A 25,472-nucleotide genomic window follows, 5' to 3' on the forward strand; every position below is an offset into this window, starting at 1 on the left:
GATGACAGGGCAGTCAGAAAAACGGTTTTGAGTGAAAGGTATTTCAAATCCACGGATTCAAGTGGTTCGAAAGGGGGGGCTTTCATAGCTTCGAGAACTACAGAAAGATCCCAGATAGGAACCGATGAGGGGCGCAGGGGGTTCATCCTTCTAGCTCCCCTGAGGAAGCGGATGACCAGCTCGTTTTTTCCCCATGACTGGCCATGCAGTGGTTCGGCGAACGCCGCGACGGCCGCCACGTACACTTTGAGCGTGGATGGGGATCTGCCCTTATCCAACAGCTCTTGTAAAAACACGAGCAGTGACAACACCCCACATGTCCGTGGGTCCAGGTCTCTGTCGGTGCACCATTTTGAAAACACCGACCATTTGGACGCATAGAGTCTTCTCGTGGAAGGGGCTCTAGCGTGTATGATAGTGTTCATTACTCCTTCTGGCAAAGCGACGGGTAGTCGTTGATCACCCACGCATGCAGCGCCCAGCGCTCAGTGCTCTGGGTGGGGATGCCAGATCGTGCCGCGAGCTTGAGAGAGGAGCTCTGCTCTCACTGGGATGGGCCACGGGGCTGTCAGTGACAGCTGCGTAAGCTCCGGGAACCATTTCTGATTCTCCCAGCACAGGACTATGAGGAGCATAGCCCCGCACTGATCCTCTGCATTACCTGTGGCAATAGCGAGACGGGAGGGAAGGCGTAAAGCGGGCGGTTGGGCCAGTCCTGGGCCAGCGCGTCCTCGCTTTTCGAGAAAAATACTGGGCAGTGAGTTCTCTTCTGACGCGAAGAGGTCTATCTCTGCTCTGCCGATTTCTGGACTGTTTGAGCGTGCAGGGACCATTCCCCTGGGGGAACATTGTCTCTGGACAGTCTGTCTGGGCCGTCGTTCAGGTGGCCTGGCATGTGCGTCGCCCGCAGCGAGCGCAGGAGGCCCTGAGACCAACTTAGTATGCGTTTTGTCAGATGGAAGAGATTCCTGGATCTGACACCGCCCTGACGGTTTAGATAGGATACCACAGATCTGTTGTCCGAACGGACCAGGACGTGGTGACCCTGAATGACCGGGAGGAAGCGCACGAGCACGTACTCGACCGCTATCATTTCCAGACAATTTATGTGAAGGAGCTTTTCCTGAACTGACCATAGGCCGAAAACCGGCGAGCCCTCGCAGACCGCGCCCCAACCCGTGTTGGACGCGTCTGTCGAGATGACTTTTCGGCGAGATACAGCTCCCATCGTCACTCCCCGCTGATACCATTCGGCCACCGTCCAGGGCTGCAGAGCTGATATACAGGTCTGAGTCACTCTGATCGGCTGGCGGCCTGTGGCCCACGCCCGGCGAGACGCACGGGTGTTTAGCCAATTCTGAAGCGGGCGCATGCACAGTAAACCCAGCTGAAGTACTGCTGCGGCTGAGGCCATGTAACCTAACACTCTGAAATTTTTTCAGAGGCGTGAGGCTGTTCATCTACACGCGCGCACCGTGTAGATAAGCGAGCCGTCATTGCCACAGAGTCTAGTTCTATTCCAAGGAAGGAAATTGCCTGACTGGGCTGTAGTGAGCTCTTGGTCCAATTGACTGCAAGACCCAGACTGTTCAGATGACTGAGGAGAACTGTCTTGTGAGACAGAAGCTCCATATGTGACTGTGCTAAAATCAGCCAATCGTCCAAATAGTTCAGAATTCGCAAGCCCTGACTCCGCAGGGGTGCGAGCGCCGCATCCATGCACTTCGTGAAAGTACGGGGTGCTAAGGACAGGCCGAACGGAAGGACGGTGTATTGATAAACCTGACCGTCGAAGGCGAATCTCAAGAATGGCCTGTGACGGGGATTTATCTGAATCTGAAAATAGGCATCTTTCAGATCGAGAGAAATAAACCAGTCCCCCTGGCGCACATGCGCGAGGAGTTTCCTGATTGTAAGCATTTTGAACGGTCTTTTTGCAAGCACCTTGTTCAAAACCCTGAGATCTAATATTGGTCTGAGGCCGCCGTCTTTCTTGGGGACAAGAACATAACGGCTGTAAAACCCCGACTCGCTCAGTGAAGGCGGCACTCTCTCTATGGCCCTTTTGCACAGAAGGTTTGCTATTTCTGAACGAAGCATGCAGGCTGCTTCCGTGTTCACAGTAGTTTCGAGCCGCGCCCTGAAGCGGGGAGGGCGGCGATCGAACTGTAGCAAATAGCCCTGTTTTATTGTGCTTAACACCCATTTGCATATCCCTGGGATAGCTTCCCACGCTTTGAAGCGTAACGCTAGAGGGTGAATGGCCGAGTCGCCCTGATTGCCATACACAGCGGGCTGAACAGAATGTGTGAGCGCGCTTATTGTGCTTATGCATGACTGCTCGCAGACAGCAGGGACATGCTGTTCTGTGAGTGACTTCCCGATTGAGATGAATGGGGAAAGAGTCACATCTGTTAAGTGATGCGCGAGCATAGTCACGGGCACGGGACTTACACATAGAGAGGTGTTTGCTGGCCGTGTGACAGAGCGGGCAGAGAGGGACGCGCGCACGGGCTCGTGGGCGCGTTTATTGACTCTAACACTCGAGCGGGCTGTGCCCGCTTTATGTGAGTGTGCTCTGATAGGAACACGGGAAGTGTAATGCTTGTGTGTAGGGGTGAACACTGGATTGTGGGCACATTTTCTACACATAAGACATGTTTGCTCTCTGATAGAGACACGGGAAGTGTAATGCTTGTGTGTAGGGGTGAACACTGGATTGTGGGCACATTTTCTACACATAAGACATGTTTGCTCTTTACAAGATCTTTTTGTGTCGCCGTGAAAACGGCGTTTGAGTGCAGGCAAGCGGGTAGTAACACCGGCTTGTTGGCTGCTGAATTCACCACTGTAGTAGCCTGAGAGAAGGGGACTGACAGGGGGCGAAGCTTTGACGGTGGTCCGGCCGCGGCGGGACTGAGCCATCGTTTTTTCAACAAAGCTAGGAGGACTTCGGTTGTTCAGGTTTCAGCGCAATCTTAGGCCGAGGCCCGCAGGGGGGCGGCAGTCTGCGGCGGCTGTCTGAGCGCGATCTGGGGCGGCCGCCCTGTCGACGCTGGGAAGTCTGGCTTTGTTGAGCTGGGCGCTGTGAAGATGCTCGTGCAGGAGGCCGGTTACGTGGGCGGCCTGCAGAGGAGCTAGCGCGGCGAGGCAGGAAGAGATTCGTGGCTTGGGTGGCTTTCTGGACTTCCGAAAAACGGTCAACAATGCCACTTACCGCGGAACCGAAGAGACCGGACGGAGAGAGCGGCGCGTTGAGGAACGTGGAGCGCTCAGCTTCTCCCATGTCGGCTAGAGTTAGCCACAGGTGTCTCTCGGTTACAGTCAGCAAGGCCATGCACTTCCCTAGGGCTTGAGCTGCAGCTTTGGTGGCGCGAAGGGCGAGGTCCGTCGCGCTCCTTAGATCTGTAACAGCCTCCGGGTGCCTGCCTTTCTCATCCCATTACCGAAGAAGGTCCGCTTGGAGGATCTGCAAGACGGCCATGGAATGCAGAGCAGATGCGGCTTGGCCGGTGGCGGAATAGGCACGGCCAACACAGGCGGAAGTAGTTCTGCAGGCCTTAGACGGGAGCACTGGCTTAGACCGCCATCTCGCGGAGGGCGGGCAAAGGTGTGCTGCTACTGAATCCTCGACCGGGGGGATGGAAGTGTAGCCCTTCTCGGCGGCGCCGTCCACTGAAGCGAGAGAGGTGGAGATGTGGGATCGAATCCTGGCCGAGAGAGGCGCGTTCCACGATTTAGAGAGCTCGGCGTGGAGTTCCGGCAGGAAGGGAGCGGCCCGGGCCGTGGGCGCCGCGCGGTGATGGCTTTGAAGAAAGCAGCCGTCGAGTCTGTTGGGAGCCTGCTCAGGGGGCGGTGACCACTCGAGCCCGAGGCGGTCGACGGCCTGTGTGAGGAGGCGTATCAGTTCCCCTTCGACTCCGGCGCGGGTCCTGCTGGATTCCTGGGCCGATGAGGAGGCTTGTGACCACTCCTCGCTGTCCGAAGCCATGATGGAACAGCAGCCCTTGTCCCGGGGGGGCGGGGAGGGTGAACGCGATGCTCGAGGGAGAGGCTCCGGCGAGACAGTCGCTTCTAAACCCGGTTCCGGCAGCCTTTGGGAGCGGCGCTTCTTCCGGCGCGGCGAAACAGAAGGCGGCGCGGTGGCTTCGGTCCTGAGCGCTTCGAGTCGAGCCCGCAGGGTCGACATCGGAAGCTCCTCGCAGAGGTCGCATCCGCCGTCAGCAAAGGCGAGCTCTGCATGCCCCAGTCCCAGGCAGAGAGCGCTGATGATGTGGCGGTCTCCGGCGCTGAGAGGGGTGCGGCATGAACCGCAGGTGCGAGGCATCTTTAAAAAGACGCTCGTGCTCTTTTGTGAAGTTCACTGAGGAACTAGTTTGCTTTAAAAAGGATACGTCGCCGGATGGCGTAGCTCGCAGGATGGCTGAAGGTGGCGGCGGCCGGCTTCTTCGAGCGCTGTCCAAGCTTGCTTGATGCCCCTCGAACGGCGATGCGGCTTCTTGCAGTTTCAGAGATGCGAAGAGCTTCGCTGAAGAGATGAAAATCAGGGTTCCGGCCTATGAACTGCGCTTATATGCACCCTAGCCACGCCCATTCTGGCGGGCTTTGGGACAGTGAGCGCGCGGGTGCCTCTCATTGGGTGCGAGTTCACGCAAGTTCGTCTATAGGCTGCAGCAGTTGCCGCAGAGCAACCAATGAGCTCGCTAGCTAGCCCGCTCAAGGTCTGCAGTTGCTGCACTGCGTTGACTAATGATACAAAATTAAGGATAATTTTTTGGCTTCAATATCTCAGAAAAGATTAATCTTTCCCGTAGCGTAAGCTAGCGTAAGCTAGAGAACCTCTCGTAAGAGAACAGTAACATTCAACAATGATCGACCAAGACTGAACAAAGAACCAGGGTTTAAATACACGGACAAAGTGGAGACTGAACGAGGCACTGGTGAAAACAATGATGAGTGCAGGCAGAGAGGAAGGCCGGGAATTGTGGGAAATGTAGTTTAGACAAGGACAGTGAAACACGGGGCGAACAACAAGGAAAACACGACATGGAGCGCGAACGGTGACGGGTAAAGTGGAAAACACGGAGCAGACAAGGAAACATGACATAAACGTGATAGTGCGACAGAGAACACAGGGCAGACAACAGGTAATCGTGACAGTGTGTGTGTGTGTGTTCTGCAGAAACAAAATGAAAGTCATACACATCTTGGATCGAATGAGGGTAAGAAAATTAAATAAACTATCCCTTTAATGACGCATTCAAGACCAATCAGAATAATCATATTTATGTGATGAATGTAAATGAACACCACAGTCCATAAAAATCCATAAAAAAGGGCTCTTTTCATTTGGGCCAAAAAGCAACAACCCAGAACACCCTGGCAACTGTATAGCAATGTGTTGAAATACAGTTAAAACAACTTCACAACAGCATAGCAACAACCTGACAACCACCTAGAACACCTTGTAAACTGCAGAGCAATTTGCACACAAAAAAAACTACTTAGAAACAGCATATAGTAACAACCTGGCAACCACATACTGTAGCAATGTGCCAAACACACAGCAGAGATCACCTTGTCAACTGCATAGCATGCCCTAGCAACCATCCAGAAAACCCTAGTAAGTACATACTGTAGCATAAATGAGCAAAAAGCAAATATAACACCTTAGCAACCACCATAATCTAGCTTTGCTTAGGCAAAGACCATTCACATCTTCATAAAATATCAAAATAAGAAAATGAGAAAATATTAGAATAAATACTTTTGGACATTTTCATGAGCGCTGGTAATTATTCATACACATCTTACCTTGTTTAAATGTAAAATGTAAACGCATGTGATTGACTTATATATGCACAGGTCTCCTGGAAAGGCGGGAGACTGATCGCACAAGCAACTTCATTATTTCACAGCTTTCATAATGTTCAAGCTTAAACTTATTAAATGAATTACTCAACAAAAAAAAAATAGCTTTACATGATCAGTTTCTTGTCTTCTCCAGAGGAGACATAGGACAGAACACGCAATCTGGCGCGCACTTCGCTTGTGATTTTGATTCAGATTTGTGATTCACAAAACGAATCATTTAGACCGCTTTTTGAATAATTTTGTTCAGTTCAAAGGAATCATGTTTAAAATATTCGACTCTTTTGATTCTTTTAACGAATCACACATCACAATCGCCGATCAGCATGCATTTTTACACGTACAGCTGCTATTTTTTTGTTTTTAGTGTTCAGTCACAAAAGAAACGAAAGAGTCTGGGGAAATGGATCCGAGTAAAAGAATACATTTTCTATTAAAAATGTAGTAAAGTGAAAGTCCAAAGAAATATTTATACTCAATAAAGTAGAACAATTTAAAAACTGTACTTTAGTACAGTAACAAAGTATTTGTACTTTGTTACTATACATCTCTACTCATTGATGTGTTCATGTTGACTGATTTTGACTCACTGAACACTGTAAATTAAATTAGCCATAGGCATCAAGGTAGGTGGAGCTCTTGGTCACACCTACAGATGACGTGGACAGTAACAAGGACTTTAGCAGTCGGTTAGATGTTTTCCTAAAAGTTCACCCCAGCAAGTGGGTTACAAACTACCGAAACGAAAGCAAAACACCTTCTATTTGGCCTGATTTTGTTTTAAATGACATTACACCCCTTCGAGGACTTAACAGGCTTGACTAGACAAATTTTTAAAGGGATAGATCACCTAAAATCTGAACCCTCATGTTTTTCCAAACCCCTATGACATTCTTTCTTCCATGGCAACATGATAACACCAGAAACTGACATTGCTTCCAAAAATTAATGTACTTTTAATACAACCCCATACTGCTGAATAAATGACAAGTGCCTGCCCTTATCAGACATTTGGTCACATGAGGGTGAGTAAATGAAGACAGAATTTGTATTTTTGTGTGAACAATCCATTTTATACTGTGACATGCAGTGACATTCTTTGACCACATATTTGACAGCAGGTTGATGCGTTTGACGAATCAGATCAAAGTATTCCAGAAAGCAATGTAATAATTAATAGATAAATAAATATTAAATAGAAAATATCATTAAAAAAGCGTATTCTTCACCTGGAGTCACAAGTTCGAATCCAGGGAGTGCTGAGAGTCTCCAGTCAGGTCTCCTAAGCAGCTAATTGGCCCAGTTGCTAGGGAGGGTAGTCACATGGGGTAACCTCCTCGTTGTCGCTACAACGTAGTTCTCGCTCTCAGTGGGGTGCGTGGCGAGCTGTGCGTGGATGCCATGGAGAATAGCGTGAAGCTTCCATATGCACTATGTCTCAGCTCAACAAGACACGTGATAAGATGTGCGGATTGACGGTCTCAGACGCGGAGGCAACTTAGATTTGTCCTCCTCCGCCACCCGGATTGAGGCAAGTCACTACGCCACCACGAGGACTAAGAGCGCATTGGGAATTGGGCATTCCAAATTGGGGAAAAAAAAACGTACTTTAAAAACTTTAAACACTTTAAAACAAAACATACCCAGATATCAAATATATTGTTTGCTAATGTCTAATGAACCGGTCCTATATTTTGAATTATGTTTTAATTTTGCAATATAGATTTTAAAACAAAAGAAGTTAAAAAAATCTTTTCTCTCAAGTTATCGCAGTGTATTTTCCCATTTGAAAAGGAAAGTCTAGTTAATAGTTGTTTAATGCAAAAGAATTACCAGCAATTTACACAGCCTCCTTTGAACTGCCCTCAGAAGTGTACGACCACAAAAATACGCATTTAAAAATCACGTTGCCATTTTAATTAAAACGTTACATCAAGAGAATCAGTGCTATAGCATTTAAAGTATAGCTGTCTCAACTATAAAACAGCCTGTTCCAATAACTACTACTCTCTGATTGTTTGAAACATCTACTTGTGAGTCTTGCCACATATGAATGACTAATTAACACAAAATAAACCTCTGTGACATAGAAACCTTTATGATCATTGCCTGCATTACTGACTCCAGGGTTTCCTCTTGCAATTACTGCTACAGAACCATAAAGAACTGTTAGTGTACCACAGCTCCTCATTTTAAAAAGACTGTAGTTTTGAAGTGACAGTGTCTCTTAATTATCAAACAAGACTTCACTATCAAGGTTGCATATGTTAAGGATTTTTCCTTTGTATTTTTTTCTGTTTGAATCACAGACCACACAGTCTTTACATTCACACAGTCTTCAATCATCTGAGACCACTAGTGAAAATGCCTCTACTTTGTATTACATTTTCATTATTATTATAAATTATACAGTTAGCAAATTAATTGAAAAATAAACATGAATTTCTTTGTATTTGTTATGTCCACCTTTTGCTTCAATAACAGCATGCACTCGAGTTGGTATGGACTTCACAAGTGCAAAACCTGATGATCCATGTTATCCAGCATAATTTGACAATGGTTAATGTCACAAATCTGCTTATATGGGACCTAGAAAGAGTGCAGAATTGTAAATATTTTGTTATTCAGTTTAGGTCATAGTATTTCTTTGTTTTGAGTTTTCCAAAAATCCTCTATTTTTGTTAATTTCCAGATTTAAAGGTGCACCCAGTAATATTTTTCCCCAGTAAAAAAGATTTACTTATAAAGAAATTAAATGTAATGTTGAAACATATGTTTAAAATCATGAGCACTCACATGAGATAAAGATTCTAGTCATATCAGTAACCTTATAAAAGCTGCTTTATTCTACATGGGGCAGGGGTGCCCTCACGTGGGTTGCCATTTTAGAATCACATGACCAGCTAAACACTACTCGCTCAATCTCAGTAACCATCTTGTTATTGGACACTTTCACTGTTGGATTAAATGAATCATGAATGACTATGAATAGTACATTTCTACAATGGCATCTGTAAATGAAAACTATTGATTTTGAATTATGCTTCATCCACACCACTAGGTGTCACTGTAAGTCCAAGATGACATGAGCAAAAAGTTACTGAGTGCACCTTTAAATTGTAAACTTGATAGATTTGTTTTGCTTTCCTTTCTATAGGACCCAGTGAGCTCGACCTCAGTCTTCTCACTGACAGTTGTACTCTAGCAGATGAACCCACCGAGTTTGAAGAACAGGTATGAAAAGATCTATATATTTCACCTAGTTACATTCTTCTTTTCTAAAACACTGCTTTTATTGTCTCATTTCTAGAGTGAATTAGTAATCCAATAATAGCACACAATGGCTCGATGGTATCTCTTGCAGGCATTATTGCGATATCACAATAGAATTTAGACCATCATTAGCGTGTGGCAAAATGGTCCATCTTTCTCGTCCCTTTAGTTTATTATGAAGTTATTGGAATCTCAGATTAGCCCCAGATGAGTCTGGGTGAATGGCTATTAGAGGCAGACTAAGTCAGTGCAGACATTTCTGTTTAATGGGAATGGTTGCTGAATGACAGCCCAGCATTACCGGAAGCCCATTATAGATTATTTACTTTTACTTTTTAGGAACAATCTTTAAAACAAAAGCCACACAAGAATGCTCTGTTTATTCTTAGTATTTAAAGAGCACAGTCTAATTATAACGTTAATGACTGGCACATATTCACTGACTTTGTAATCAATGTTTCTGAGTCACTGAGAGTGTATGGATGGATCTATAATGAGAGTGCTCAATCTGGGATTGTTTTTTTTTTTATTAATATTTTACATAGTGTAATATAACAGCAATTTCAAAAACAGATTAAGATGAAATCAAATCTCTTGCTCCAACAGAGCTCCCCATCCCCACTGCACCATTACATGTTATCTTACAGGCTTTTCTATACCATATTATAATGGCCTCACAGGGTCAGAGAAAAGAAAATAAGGAGGGAAAGAAAGAGAAAAATAAATAAATAAATTATTCATACAGGAAAAATTACATTTGGATCCATTTGCTGTATGTAAATCAGCACCGGCTGCCAAATAATGAAAAATGTTTGACTACAGCCTTTAGTGGAGTATCGAATCTTCTCTTGTGCAAGATGATGCATAAGATCCCTCATCCAAAGACTAAAAGTAGGTGGAGATCCAGTCCTTCCACTTAAGCAATATAAGATGTCTAGCTAATAAAGTCGAAAAAGCAATCATATTTTTAGCATTATTGTCTAAACAGAGTTCTGTAGTTAAATTGAATATTGCAAGAATGGGGGAAGGATTAATATATAAATGCAGAACTCCTGAAAGAGAATTAAATATTAATTGCCAATAATTAACAAGCTTAGGACATGACCAAAACATGTGTGTATGATTAGCTATCTCAACTCTACACCTATTACACAAGGAGTCTATATTTGGAGAAAATGTTGCTAATTTAGCTTTTGTCCAGTGTAGGCGGTGGACTATTTTGAATTGAATAAGTGTATGTCGTAAACAGATTGAGGTTGAATGAATCTTATTTATAATATCTTGCCATGTTTCTTATGAAAGTTGCTTGTTCAGGGATAGTTTATCTCTCTTCACAAGGTCTGGGAGAATACTGTATGCTATACAGTAGAATTATATATGTAATCCCCACTCTAAAAAACAACTTAAAAAAAAACAGCATAAAATTATCATGAAAAAAGTGCACATGACTTGTATTTCAAGTCTTAACAAGTCACATGATATCTTTTTTTGAGAAATTTAAAGGGATACTTCACCCAAAAATGAAAGTTCTCTCATCATTTACTCATCCTCATGCCATCCCAGATGTGTATGACTTTCTTTCTTCTGCTGAACACAAACAAAGATTTGAAGATGAACATTTCAGCTCTGTAGGTCCATACAATTAGGGCTGTATGTTACAAATTGCAATTCTTGAGCCAAGCGATTTTAAAATCGTCTCCCCAATGATAATTAGACTTTTTTTTATTTAATAGAAAAAATGCATGTTTATCGTAATGCTACAATAATTAATATAAATATATAGGAAGCTATATTTGTGCAGAGTTCAACACTAGCAGGTTTTCTCACTGAGAAGTTTTGACTCATTACGTACTTTTAGTCCTTCAATTCACCACTGCTACATCCATCATGCGCCATTTGTTCACTGTCGGATGTCAAAATCCTCTGCTGTGATCAATGTTCCTGTTATAATGCATAATCCAAAAGTTTATGTGAGAGGTTTTATGGAGAGTTTTTGTCAGAAGTCATTTTGCAGATTATATTTTATATTTTAAAGTTAAAATAAATACAAATACTGTATATTGGAGGCTTTATATTTATTTGTTGAATACAAATGGACATAATGCAGTCTTATACATGGGTTCCTTTGCACTAACTAGTCGCCTAGCTTAGACAACGCACTGACTGGGCAATTGATCATTTTAAATTGGTAGTTTTGCATATTCCAAACTTTTAACTACAAATTATATATTACAGAGTGAAACAACTGTCATTTCAAACACACAGACATTTATCAACGTTTCTTTCAGAGAAAAAGTTGTTGTTGTTTTTTGTACCTTTTTTAAGAAATTTTATATCAAAACATAAAATCGCAATACTTTATATATCGAATCGCTAGGAAATATCATTGTAATATCAAATTGGGAGGTCTGAGGCAATTCCTAGCCCTGCCATGCAATACAAGTGAAAGGGTGCCATAATGTTGATGCTCCAAAAATCACATAAAGGCAGCATAAAATAATTTATATGACTCGAGTGTTTAAATCCATGTCTTCAGAAGTTGATATGATAGGTATGATAGACATTGATTTAACCACTAGTCTTATGGATTACTTTTATGCTGACTTTTATGCACCCATTCACTTGTATTGCACTGGACCAACAGATCTGATCATTATTCAAAAAATCTTCATTTGTGTTCTGCTGAAGAAAGAAAGTCACACACATCTGGGACGGCATGATGAGAGTGAGTAAATGATGTGGAGAATTTTCATTTTGGGGTGAACTATCCCTTTAAGTCTTAATTCATAGAAGCTTTCCGATCTCATTTGCACTTTCGCATATTTAAATTTGGTGCATCACAACTGGTAATGGGACATGTGAGGACCAGTTCCATTTGGCAGCATTCTGGTAAACACGATGAGTAAAGGCTCTTCCACATGACTCACATCGTGGCATCGTCGAGTGCAGCTTTAAACCTCGGATTTGCGGTTGTTACTCAAGAGATATCAGACCGCAAGATGGTGCTCTTGACCAATCAGAATCAAGTATTCTAGAGCACTGTGTAATCATTTTTGTTATTAGTTTGGACTGAAGTTTGCTACATTTTTAAGAGTAGATTGACTGTAATTAAACTACTTTAAGTTACGAAATTGTTTGTAACACTGAAGCTGGTGCATTACTTCATAGAACTCCATGTATTTGGAAATGCTGATGCAAATCTTATGGAAGGGCCATTAGGGTTACCACCATCATGAGAAAATATTATTTTGGGCAAACTGTTCCTTTAAAATGCAGATTACATTCTCAGTATATACAGAGAATCTTAACAGGATATTCAGCTGTATCCAGGTCTATATTTATACAAAAGTTCAAAACTGTCAGTAGCCGTGGTGTACCTGTCATGGATTGTTTGGATGGCTTTTGTTCTCTTCCAGGGAGCTTCTTGTTCCATCACTTTTCCTTTTAACTATCTCTATCTACACACACAAACACAGAGAGATGCACACAAAATGTGAAACATTTTAGATGGAAACCCAGCAAATCACAAATACACACACACACACACACACACACACACACACACAGACCCATAATATCTTCTTATTCAGAGAATCTTTGTTATCAGTTACGGATGTGGCAGTGTTACATCAAAGCAGCCAACCAATTACCTATTCCCTGTTGCTGTATGACTGTGAAACTGAATTCTTGAAGCTGTTGCATTTGCATGGAGGGGCTGTCATGTTGTCTGCATTATAATTGTTTAAAATATATGAGACAAAAACCGTCAGTAAGGATCCTTTATGGAGGATGGTGTGAAGACTGTTTGTAACGAACTAGATGTGGATCTGATACATGTGCCGAGCACACATTCACCCACATTCACACCGTGACCCTTCATCAGCAGACAGCAAACTCACAGCTCCATTGGCAGCACATGAGGAAGAAACACTTCTCGAGATGAGAACAGATATTAGGACTGTCCTCATCTCAGTGTGGAACATGTTCAGTGGGTTTTTGGCACCAGTCAGTTTTTGGCTTTGTTCTGTGCAGATGAGCTTCAGAATTGATCAAAATATTTACGTTCTCCTACTTCATGCCTTTCAGCTTCCCATGAAATTTGATGTGATTGTTACAAGGAGAGATACCATTGCATTATAGAGAATTTATAGCGGTTTAGAGGTATAGTTTTGTGGATGTTTGCATTGCTTAAAATATGCATTACATGTGTAAACCTTTGTGTCATTCAGTGTTCACTAGCGAAAGGTATTACCATTGTTTTTGGACACATACCATGGTAGTACCATGCTTTCTGGTCATGTACCATATTAGTTATTGCCTTTTATTAATTTAATATCAAAATCCATGATAAGACCCTCAGGATACAAAGTGTTAAGTGTATAAATATATTAGGCCTCTCTTTTGAATAAAATTGTATTAACATCACTGCCTCTTCAGGGCGATTTGACATGTTCAGTACCAATGCATCTAAGAGTTGATTTTTTTTTTTTCTTTTATGCCCTTTTCTCCCAATGTTGAAATGCCCAATTCCCACTTCTTTAGTTGGTCCTCTTGTTGGCACGGTTTCTCACCTCAATCCGGGTGGCGGAGGATGAGTTTCAGTTGCCTCTGTTTCTGAGACCGTCAATCCGCACATCTTATCACGTGGCTTGCTGTGCATGACACCACGGAGACTCCTCGTGTGGAGGTTTATGCTAAACTCTGCGATCCACGCACAACTTCCCACACACCCCATTGAGAGCGAGAACCACTAATCACGACCACGAGGAGGTCATTCCATGTGACTCTACCCTCCCTAGCAACCGGGCCAATTTGGTTGCTTAATAGACCTGGCTGGAGTCACAAGATTATGTTTTTTAAAATTAAAATGAATTGCCACAGGATCATTTGTATGTATACTAGTCGATGTTCCGCAATCCTTGTTTTTTGAGTGCGTCGTGTTTTTCCAATATAGGCTAACCCACAAGGATATTTAATCATGTAAATAACGTTCTTTGTAGTGCAAGTGATGACACCCTTGATTTTGAATTCTTTACCCAAATGAGGATGGGAAAAAACATTATGGTAAAATTACATTGGGCACATATACTATATATACATAACTATAATTGCCAAATGGGATAGATGGCAAAAACTGAGTGTGACGGTCCATAGGCAAATCAGCTCTCACGACAGGATTATGAATGTTAGGGGGACGTTTATATACAAATCTAGGTGACTCTTTAAAAACATCATGAAGTACTGGATCTGAATTTAAAATGCACCAGTGTTTGTTGACAATCTTCTTTAAGTCTGTACAAAAAAGGAGCATTGGATCGAGCAAACCACTTTATTTAGCCTGATTTGTGGTTAAGCATATGTCCTAACAGCAGACTGTATCCAATTTTTGTTATAACCTCTATCTCTAAAACTTTTCATTAAGTCAATGCTTTGTAGTGTGTAAGAGTCATTAGAGCTACAAATATGATGTATATGATTACATTTACTTATAGGCAAACTACATTTCATAGGGGTAGGATGATATCTTTGTCCATGCAAGACTTTATTACAATCAGTATCGATATTTGTACAGATCTGTACGAATAATCAAAATATCAAAATTAATTTGGGACGAGTCAAAATTGACAGTATATCGAAGATCGTCATCACTAAAACTGTAGCAGTTCTTTTTCCATACCAAAAGAATGTCGTCAGTGTATCGATGCCAGAGTCTTGCGAAAAGAACGGATTCTGAGAGCAATTGAAAATGTGTTTTTGTTCAAAGAAACCCACATACAAATTGGCATAATTTGGTGCAATAGTGCAACCCATGGCTGTACCTTTAGTTTGGAGAAAATAAGTCATCTTTGTATCTAAAAAACATTTTTGTTAGTACCAAATTGTTTACTGTTTTGATACACTCAATTCTTGGTCTTGTTTTGGTGTCGATTTCTTAAAAAAGCATCATACTATTAGTACCATATATATTTGAGCATGTACCATGATAATACTTGTATCATGTTTTTTTGTTTGTTTTTTACATGGTACCATGGTATTAACATGTTTTTTGGTAATGTACCATATTAGTACCATGTATATTCGGACCTGTACCATGAGAATACAATTACCATTCTTTTTTGGCATGGTACCATGGAATTACCATTTTTTTATTTTTAGTCATGTACCATGATAGGACTATTACCATGATACCATGTATTACTGCTGTTGTTTTTATTTTATTTTTGCATTTTGCTCATATACCATGGTATCATTATTGTTTTTGGTCATGTACCATGGTAGTACCATGTTTGTAATCATATTCTATATTAGTAACATGTTTATTTTGACATGTACAGTTCCATGATAATACTATTACCATGTTTTTGATGTGGTACCATGGGATTACCATTGGTTTTGGTCACGTACCATGGGTGTACAATGTTTATTTGTTCATGTACCATATTAGTACCATCTTTATTTGGATATGTGCAATGATAGGTCTATTACAATGATTGTGACACACATTAGGTATTACACATTAGGTATTGGTTCTAATATGTACCATATTAGAACCATGCTTTTAACATGGTGTCATGGCAATACCATGTTTATTTGTTTATTACTACTGTACATATTTGTAGACATTTACCATGTAGGTACCTTTTGTATTGGAAATGTGCCACAGTATTACTGTGTTTTCTTGTCACATACAATGATACTACCATGGTATTCTTTGAGGCACCTTCAAGTAACATGGCACACAAATGCGGTAATCATTCAGTACTTTAGTATATATAAAAATGCCATGGTATTCCTATCGGATGCCATCATTAAGTCATAGTACTACAAAAGTACACTGAACTGTTTTGTGTATAGCTGTTTTTAAATTAAAACTCTGATATCTTATTGAAAATGAACAGAAGGCAAAATAAAATAGATGTTGCACAAGAGGGTTTTATTTGTCTGCAGCACCCTGATCTGCATTATCAAACCGGGGGGTGTGTGCGCTGAAATCATGCATCAAGCACTTCCTGCAGTGCCCACGGCTCCAGTGTGTCAGGCTGACCTTCGAAGCTTTCACTCCACTCTTTTAATGAATGGGAGGCAGGCTGATATTCATGAGAAAACCTCCTCCACGGCAAGAGAGAGAGAGAGCACGTGTGTAAGAACAAGAGGAATAGAGAGGTTTGATGAGAGGGAGGTTTTACTTAAAGGAAATTTGTAATGTCTTTAAGAGCCATTTCCTGTCATATGACAGTAAGAAGAAATGGTCAGGGTGAAAACCCATCCAGCAAATCAGATCAATTGCTTACTCGTTATTTCTAGTGTTGGGGTTTGAAGCAGCAGGTGATTAGACAGAAACCATAAAAAGAGATTCTTTTTTTATGCCGTTATAAAGTACAAATTCATGCTTGAATTGGTTATTTATCAAGATGTTATGCTTACAATGGGTCCTGAAAGAAACTGATATGGCTCTACAAATGAAGTGTGCTTCAAAGTCAGAAAAAACATTGTAAATTTAAACCTAGAAATAAACTTTGTTGAAGTTTTACACAGTGTTCTTTCTATTCTACCAAAGGTCAGATTTACAAGCTTCCTTTGATGCAGACAAGATGATATTCGGAGCATTCTCAAATCATGCTGGAATAACTTGTGGAGTTGAGTGCATGCTGTCGTTATAGCACAAGGGGCACGTACCATATACAGAGACATTTGGAAATTAATTTTGTTATGGAAAATCCAAAATGAGCATATTCACTTGTTGTGTCAAACTTTTGGACCCCCACTGTGTGTATATTCAGGGGTGCAGGCTGCAATCTGCATCACCAGCAATCCAAGTCAGAGCGTTTTTGTGCGCGTGTGGGTATGTGGATCTGTTTCGCTCTCCCCTCTGTGCCGGTGACTCATTGGACCGGCTGGCCTGCCCACATCACAAACATGCTCATCAGTGGCACCCTGCACTCCTCCCCCTCACACACACACACACACACACACACATCTTCTCTCATGCTGCAAAAAGTAGCACTATACTGCCTGTTTGTCTCCTAAACAATAATTGTAATCACAGTAATCAAAACAGAAAAAGTCATTTTGCTCTTTTGTTTAGTACTGCTCTGATGAAGCTATTTAACATGACAGATATGTACATGTATTCCATAAGACAAAATAATAACTGAATTTACACAAATGATCCTGTTCAAAAATTAACATGTATTGATACTCACGTATGCAACACACTATATTAAGCACAAATGTACAATGTAGTCTGCTGAAAATAATGTAATGAAAATAAATAAATAAATAATTGATTTCAATTATTATTAATATTATTAATACATTCACAGTTTAGATCCTGCACTTCCTGTGTTTGGATGTGACTGTATGCAGAGGATCTCTGTAGGAGCATTTTATCATTCATTCCTAAACAAGACTGATCTATGAATGATCTTTGCGTGTCTTTCTCTATGGCAGTCTGATGAAGAGGTGGCTGGATATGCAGGGGCCATCATAGAAAGTGAGTGCAGTATCTTTCCATTGATCTTGCTGCGTGTGTGTATTTTGCTATGTTGCTGATGCAGAAGAGGATAAGTATAGATACCTGTGTATACCTGCTTGTTTCAAAAGTGCCATATGTCTATGAAGTTACATAGGTATATACTGTGTATATGTAGTACTTTATGTGTTTACTGTATATAGGCCATGAGTAAGAATAAATTAATCATACTGTAAGTCTCCTGCTTTTAATTGAACAAATGTGACAAAAATTGGATGTTAATTTTGGCCAATATCTGTGTGGCTCTGCATTTTATGTGATGCATAACATGAAAAGACATAGAAGCATTTGATATATTTGTTATTAATTTCTAGCATTAACTGGTTTGCGTGATTTTAATGTAATTATTATGCTTTTGTCAATATTCCACCAGGTTTTCCAGTGGAGAGCAAGAAACCAAAGGTCATCTTTGTGATTGGTATGTTAGATAATTAAAGTTTATTAGCATGTTGTTTATAGACAAACAGCTTATTGTTCGCAAGGAAAGACATATTTTAATGTATCTAACAAGAAAAAACCCAAAAGCAATGTTTTGATGAAAAGCACATACATTACAGATTTTTTTTTTATGGACTGAACATAATGACAAATGTTACCAGGTTTCTTTTGCAGCAAACACACAGAAGCAGCACTATGAAGTGGGAAATTGGGGGCGGGTGAAAGCTTCTGAAGTGTTCTAATAAGGTTCCTAATTGAATTGGTGGCAGATTTCATCTGAATGCAATTCGTGTGTTGGATAAATGGAAAGCAGAGGGGCAAGATGGTCTCTGTGTGCTTGGGGTTTTTCTCCTCTCATGTTTGTTCAAAAGCTCTAGCCCACTGGGATGTAGTTAAGTGAACTAATAGCCAAGCTCTACATCTCTTTGTGGTGAAAAGGAGATGCAGACAGAAATCAGTTTGGATGGAACTGGGTGGGTACAGTCTGTGTTTCTGTTCGGTCCCAAATTGAAATGTTAATGAGGGAGATACAGCGCTTAGAAACTTAGAGGAATTGTTCACTCAAAAATGAAAATTCTATCATTATTTTCTCACCCTCATGTTGTTCCAGAAGTGTATGCTGTTATTTTTTCCATGGATCACAAGAGGAGAATGTTTGAAGATCTTCACACGGCTCTTTTTAGTGCTGTCAATGTCACGTTTAAGCAGAAATGAGGACTAAATAAACTCCCACAAGGGGGAAAACATAAACAACCTCGAAGGGGACAAAGGGTTATCCAGGCTGGGGCACAAGGACCGACCGACCGAGACCAGGGATACAGGACCCACTGGAACACGGAAGATACATACAGGACTGACTAGAGAACAAGATGAACTGACACTGGACAGCAAACACAAGGGGATTATAATAGGGAGAGAAATCCAGCAGGTTAATATAAGGCAGGTGTTACTAATGAATCTATTATGAGCAAACAAGGAGGTGGGGTGTGACGTAAGACAGAGAAGCACACGGTGTTACGGAAACAATAACAAAACCGTGTGTTCTTACAAGAAGGCAAAACATCTGAATGGCATGAGCGCACATCGCCAAACCAGTGCGACAACATTTAATTCAGTTAAGTTTTTATATTTTTTTTGCAGTGGATATGAGTTGCACAGTAAGCAGACTTATCAAGTAAATATTGCGACCTGTTATTATCACCTTACGCGTGCACGCACGTTTGCAATTAGCGGTCACGAGAGACAGACTCAAAGACCGACATAGATTATTGATGCGCTTGCATGCAGCCAAGATGACACAAGCGCGATACACCCACGTCAGAAACGGACAGACAAGGAGTATGAATGTTTGGGTCCTGACACAGACCGAACTAGACAATAAGTCAGGACTCAGACACCATACTGCAGATATGAAACACGACAAACTAAAGAGCGCACAGCAGGGAATAAAACAGAGACCGCTCTTACACAAGGACAGACATGAACGGATAATGCCACGGTCCTGTCAGACCGAAACCTAGACTGACAGAGTGACAGGACCGTGACAGTCAATCAATTAAAAATTGTAATCAAATTATTTACATGATGTGCTGATTAATTAATCAAATTAATCACAATGAATTGCATATCAATATATACTTAGGCAGCCAAATAAAGAAAATCAAACAAATTAAATCATTATAAATATCATTTTATGTTATAATTCAGATAATTCTTATACGTTGCATCATACTGTATATATACTGTGAATTGTGGAAGCAGACAAGTATTTAGACAATACAAAAAGGCTTAAAAATTCAAAATATTGTTTGTTTTATTTCCACATCATTGAATAGAACCCTGTTATTGGCCTACTTCTGTATGTGCCGTTTTAATTGTTGGTCCATGTACTTATGCGTCAGATGGACACTTTTAAAATGTCTATCTTTGGTTGCATCGTATCTCACTAGTTTTCAGTGTCTCTAGTTATAAACGGTGTATTTAGGACACTGTTTCAAGTTTAACATTGTTTGAAAGTTTGAAAAGCACGTCTAGAGATCCCTGCATTATGTTATGCACCGTTCAGCTGTCTTTGAGTGCAAGGGCACTCTGTGAAAGGCTGTGCTGCCTTCTCTTGTTGGTTTGACGAGGCGGGATGCCTGTACAGAGTTGCGTTGACTTCCCCCTGCTGCCACAGATTCGATAAAACATGGTGGTACATAAAGCTTGAATTGGTCCGATGGTACAGTAGAAACATTTCTTATTAGCAAATTGACGTAGGGGTCAGGGGCATAATTAATTGCCTCAATTTTTTTTTAACTAGTTATTTTTTCAGATAATTTATTACACCAAATTAAATGCATTAAATCAACCCTATTTTTTCTTACAACGACAGAGTGGCCATGGCTGTCAAGAACCAAAAGGTACACAAAAAACACCATGAAAGACCCATAGAAGTCATCCTATGACTTTATTGATATCATGCTGAGAAGTCATTTAGATTACTTTTTGGAGCAAATAATGTCAGAATTAAAATTTTTGGGTCAACTACTCCTTTAACGTTATTCTGGATTGGTCTGTCATTAGTGTATCAGATGGACAGGTTTGGAATTGATGGCATGGGTGAATGACACAACCGAGTGAACTCGAACACCTTAACTGAAATGTTAAAGACATGGTGACAGATTTATCAGCAGTGCACCTGCACAGTGGTACCGTCAAGAAAAAGAATGGGTAAAGATTAGACATAATAGCCAGGTTCACTCAGAGCACCTTTGTGAGTATGTTCTACACCATTGCTGTTTTGTCTTCCACTAAATCAGAAATTGGCATAGGATTTTTCGAAAGAGTATTCCTTAAAAGTTTGAAAATATTGTTGCCACATCCCTGTAATGGATTAATGTACAACATCTGAGGCTTGTGGAGGACCCTGTAGCCTTGGGAAAGGCTGTTTGGACAGATAAGGGTTGCCCTGAGCTGTGTGGAGAATCTTAATGAAAGCCTGTGGGAGTCTGGTCAGATGGTGGGGCCAGAGTGGGTTAGTGGACATTCTGAGGTGCACACAATAAGATATTTGCTGATAACCCACTGTATATCTCCCCAGACAGTCAATTACTTGCTCTGGCCCTTGTTCCCCAATATCTAGAGCAATCTCTGCCACCTTTCAGTACCTCCAATTTTTCAATTTTTTTTCACCGTAGGTCTTTTTCTCTCATTCTCGGCTGTCAGTGACGGTTTTGTTTGTATGTGGGTGGTTTTGTCAAGGTGGTCCGGGATCAGGGAAGGCTCAGCAGTCGGAGAAGATCGAAGAGCGGTACAGTTTGAAACGTCTTTGTCCTGGGGACATCCTGTGCAGTGAGCTGCAGTCACACAGCGAGAGGGGGCGGTTTCTACGAGACCTCTTGGAGAGAGGAGAGCAGCTTCCTGAGGTGCACAATCATGTTAAAGTTAATTTCCAAAAATGAGAGTGATCTGCCTCACCTTCACTGTGCAACAAACACAAGACTTCAACAGGGATCAATTTTTTTTTTTTAAATAATTTTAGGGTGATGTCTTGATGGTAAACCTTTGTTATGGTTGGAGAAGGGTTGCTGCGGGACTCTAAATAAATCCAGTGTATGAATGTTGAATGTGAATGTTGCAAGAGGTTACCATTTAGCCACCATCATGTAGTAGTTGCTGTTTCGGTCAGATAAGGTTGTAGAGTGGTTGCCCATTTTTTTTAAAGGGATAGTTCAACCAAAAAGATAAAATCATTTACTCATTCTCATGTTGTTCCAAACTAGTGTGACTTACTTTCTTCTGTGGAACACAAAAGAAGTTAGTCAGAATGTATTTATCATGAATGTCACCACATTGGTGACACTTCACTATGTGTAAGGGGTCTAGAAACGATTAAGGCAACCTTTTAATTAACAGGCAGTACTTAAAAAAAGGTTGTATTAACATTAGTTAACTAATGGGGGTTAACTTGGGTCCAAGAGACTTATTTGTAGGTCTTGGCATGTTGCACGTGTATACAGAGTTTCATACGCGTAGGTAAAACGTAGCGCGTGGCGCACAATTTTGAAATTTTGTAGGTGCTGCTATCGAGCCATTTTGCCACAACTCATTCTGAAACCCATATCAGATGTAAATTTTCGCCACTTCTGACGTGTCCAAAGTTTCATGAGTTTTCGAGTATGTTTAGGCCCTCAAAAATGCAATTCACTTGAATACGGAATAATAATAATAAATTGGAGCAGATACAATAGGGTCCTCGGTGCTCAGGCCCTAATTACATAAAAAGTGACTAAACATTTGCTTGATTTGAACAAATAGTGTTTTAAAGCCTAGAATCTTGACTTATACATATAGCTGATCCTACCAATTCTTAAATATTGCTTTTTATATAGCTGACAAATAAGGGTTAGGTTAAAGGGTCAAATAAGTGTAAGAGTAACTGTTTCGTTCTCATCATTTATATTTATATTATTCTCATATTTATATTATTTATTTCAATTATAGTTGGTAAAGCCATTAAATGATGAGATAGCCATGTGTCATTGGATATCATTGGAAAGGTCTCAATTATTAGAATACAATGAGCAAATTTGTTTCACTCGTAAGCCAAACTGCAGTGAGTATTAGTGTATGAAATTCCCACTGACACACATAAATATAATAAACAGGGGTTGCTTTTTGTCATGTATTTCTTATTACTTCCTCAAACATACTCAATATGTATAACATAATCAATGTCACATTCCAACTTACAGCAGATTATCCCATTTCAAATGAGCCCAAATGCAACAAAATATGATAAGTATATCTTGAAATATTCCTCAAAGACGATGCACTAAAAAGCGCTTAACAAACATTGTGTGTGTGTGTGTGTGTGTGTGTGTGTGTGTCAGTGTGTGTGTGTACATGTTCATACTATATTGTGGGGACCAAATGTCCCCACAAGGATAGTAAAACCTGAGATCACCTACATTGTGGGGCCCAGCCAGCAGTCCCCACGAGGGAAATGTAAAAATACAAAAAGCTTTCTGTGAGGGTTAGGTTTAGGGGCAGGGGTAGGCTAGAGGATATAAATTATCATTAGATATGTTTAAAAGCCATAAAATGCATGGACGTCTATGGAGAGTCCCCCCATATGTCAACAAAGTCAAGGAATTGTATTCCAATTGGATTATTTGTCTTACAAACAATATTTGTATGATAAAACGGTGTCCGGGTCAAAATGACCAGAACACAACATAAGGGTTAAAAGTAGACACTTTTTAATTGTTACCCAACAGCTGATATAGGTAAGTTGGTTTAGCTACAGAACATCAACAAGATAAGATAAACTTAACCCATAGACAACTACAACTATTATTAGGTTAGATTTGACTGGATTTACTCAGTGTAGCTCTGTATGTCCATAAGAGTCAGATTCCCTCTTTTCACCAATGTGCTCTTTATTATCGGTTGAAGAATCTTCAAAGGTTTTTCCTCTGCATGGGAACTGGCATAACATTATATATTCTACCATCACAGATCATTTAAACAGTTAATTAAGCAGGGATTTCAATGTCCATTGTTATTTTGCTGTCAAAATAAAGTCAGATTAAACTCTAGTATCAATGAGGAAAGCCTCATGTTGTTGTGTTTTATTTGTCGATCAAGTCCTCTGAGGTTTGTGTGGCTCATAGGGATTCTGACTTAATCAGATGATTTATGTTACAGTGTTGTTGCCTAGCAGCATGACTCTCATTAACATTTGCTGTGATCAATTCTTAGCTAATGTGTGTTTCAGTTTTTGAGTGTTTGTGTTTTCTTACCAGTGTATTTTGCATGCATCCTTTCTGATAAATGGTGTGCATATACAGTATGTGCATACGTTTCAAGTGTCGTGTGTGTGTGTGTGTGTGTGTGTGTGTGTGTGTGTGTGTGTGTGTGTGTGTGTGTGTGTGTGTGTGTGTGTGTGTGTGTGTGTGTGTGTGTGTGTGTGTGTGAGCGTGTATTTATGACTTTGTGGGGACCAAATGTCCCCATAAGGATAGTAAAACCCGAAACTTTTTGACCTTGTGGGGACATTTTGTCGGTCCCCATGAGGAAAACAGCTTATAAATCATACTAAATTATGTTTTTTGAAAATGTAAAAATGCAGAAAGTTTTCTGTGAGGGTTAGGTTTAGGGGTAGGGTTAGGTTTAGGGGATAGAATATAAAGTTTGTACAGTATAAAAACCATTATGTCTATGGAAAGTCCCCATAAAACATGGAAACACAACGTGTGTGTGTGTGTGTGTGTGTGTGTGTGTGTGTGTGTGTGTGTGTGTGTGTGTGTGTGTGTGTGTGTGTTTAAGGAGACACTGCTGGATCTGTTGTGCGAGTCCATGGCGTCCACTCTCCGTCAGGGGAAGGGCTTCCTGGTCACTGGCTTCCCGAAGAATGTAAAGCAGGCGCAAGATTATGAAGCAAAGGTCAGTGTTTTTTAGGAAACCACTAAATCACAGGAAGCCGTGCCAAGATTTCCTGCAGTTGACAATGAGGTATCTTTAAAATTTAGCACAACTTGCTGTAAAGTGCTGGGCACACAGACAGGAAGTCAACCAGACTTGGTGGCATTGTCGTTTTTGAATAGTGGAATTAAGACCCATAATCAAATACCTTGTAATAATTAAAAGATGCATGACCAACTGTTTAATAATGTACAGTCAGCCAGTTGTTATCGCAAAATAAACACTGACAGGGACCCGGCGCGAAGGGGAGAGGTCGTGTATCAGCCCGAATATACGATAGGCTATGCCAAGTAACCAAATACTGTAATTGCTTTACATATTGGCTACAACATACCAGCCCCTAATTGTTGTCTTACAACCAATTATAACAATATTTCATCAGTAGCCACAATAACCCTAAGTGATCAAAAAATTCTTAATTGATATACATGATAATTCATTATTTGGAGTTCAAAATTCCTTGTAGTACATTATTGTTTTTGTTTTTTACATTCAAAGTAAGATATTCCATTCACACGTGTGTGGGGTGTAATGTGTAATAACTTTGATGCAACAATGTAAGTAATGAGCAGGTGAGGTGCTTGTCAGTGTATGTGAAGAGCAAAGTTCTTGACTCCAAAAGAGGGAAGAATTCTGAATCAGTTTATACTGCTTCTTGTAGAAGACAGAGCTTTTTAATTGGCCACTCCAACTCACTTGTACGTTTCTTTACATATACACATCGTACTAATCCTTTGGAGTCTGCCACTGTCCTTGTTACACACCCCAAGTGCCACGAATTTCTGGGAACAGTTTCATCCATTATGAGCACTAAATACCGTGACACCAAATTTTGCCTTGCTTTATTCCACCTTTGACGCTCATGCATCAACTCAAGATACTCTTTTAT

The 25,472-nt window shown here is 40.9% G+C and overlaps 1 protein-coding gene across 1 annotated transcript in view; it reads left to right on the plus strand.

Annotated features, from left to right (window-relative positions):
- The window catches only part of LOC127644597 (adenylate kinase isoenzyme 5-like), a 116,172-nt gene that overhangs the window by 80,956 nt on the left and 9,744 nt on the right, over positions 1 to 25,472 (plus strand). The window contains exons 8-12 of the mRNA XM_052127849.1: positions 9,029 to 9,105; positions 17,596 to 17,638; positions 18,051 to 18,095; positions 21,359 to 21,522; positions 24,428 to 24,544. Coding sequence (XP_051983809.1) covers positions 9,029 to 9,105; positions 17,596 to 17,638; positions 18,051 to 18,095; positions 21,359 to 21,522; positions 24,428 to 24,544 — 446 coding nt within the window. The remainder of the gene's footprint in view (positions 1 to 9,028; positions 9,106 to 17,595; positions 17,639 to 18,050; positions 18,096 to 21,358; positions 21,523 to 24,427; positions 24,545 to 25,472) is intronic.

This window comes from Xyrauchen texanus, chromosome 6 (assembly GCF_025860055.1).
Source record: "Xyrauchen texanus isolate HMW12.3.18 chromosome 6, RBS_HiC_50CHRs, whole genome shotgun sequence".
Lineage (NCBI taxonomy): Eukaryota > Metazoa > Chordata > Actinopteri > Cypriniformes > Catostomidae > Xyrauchen > Xyrauchen texanus.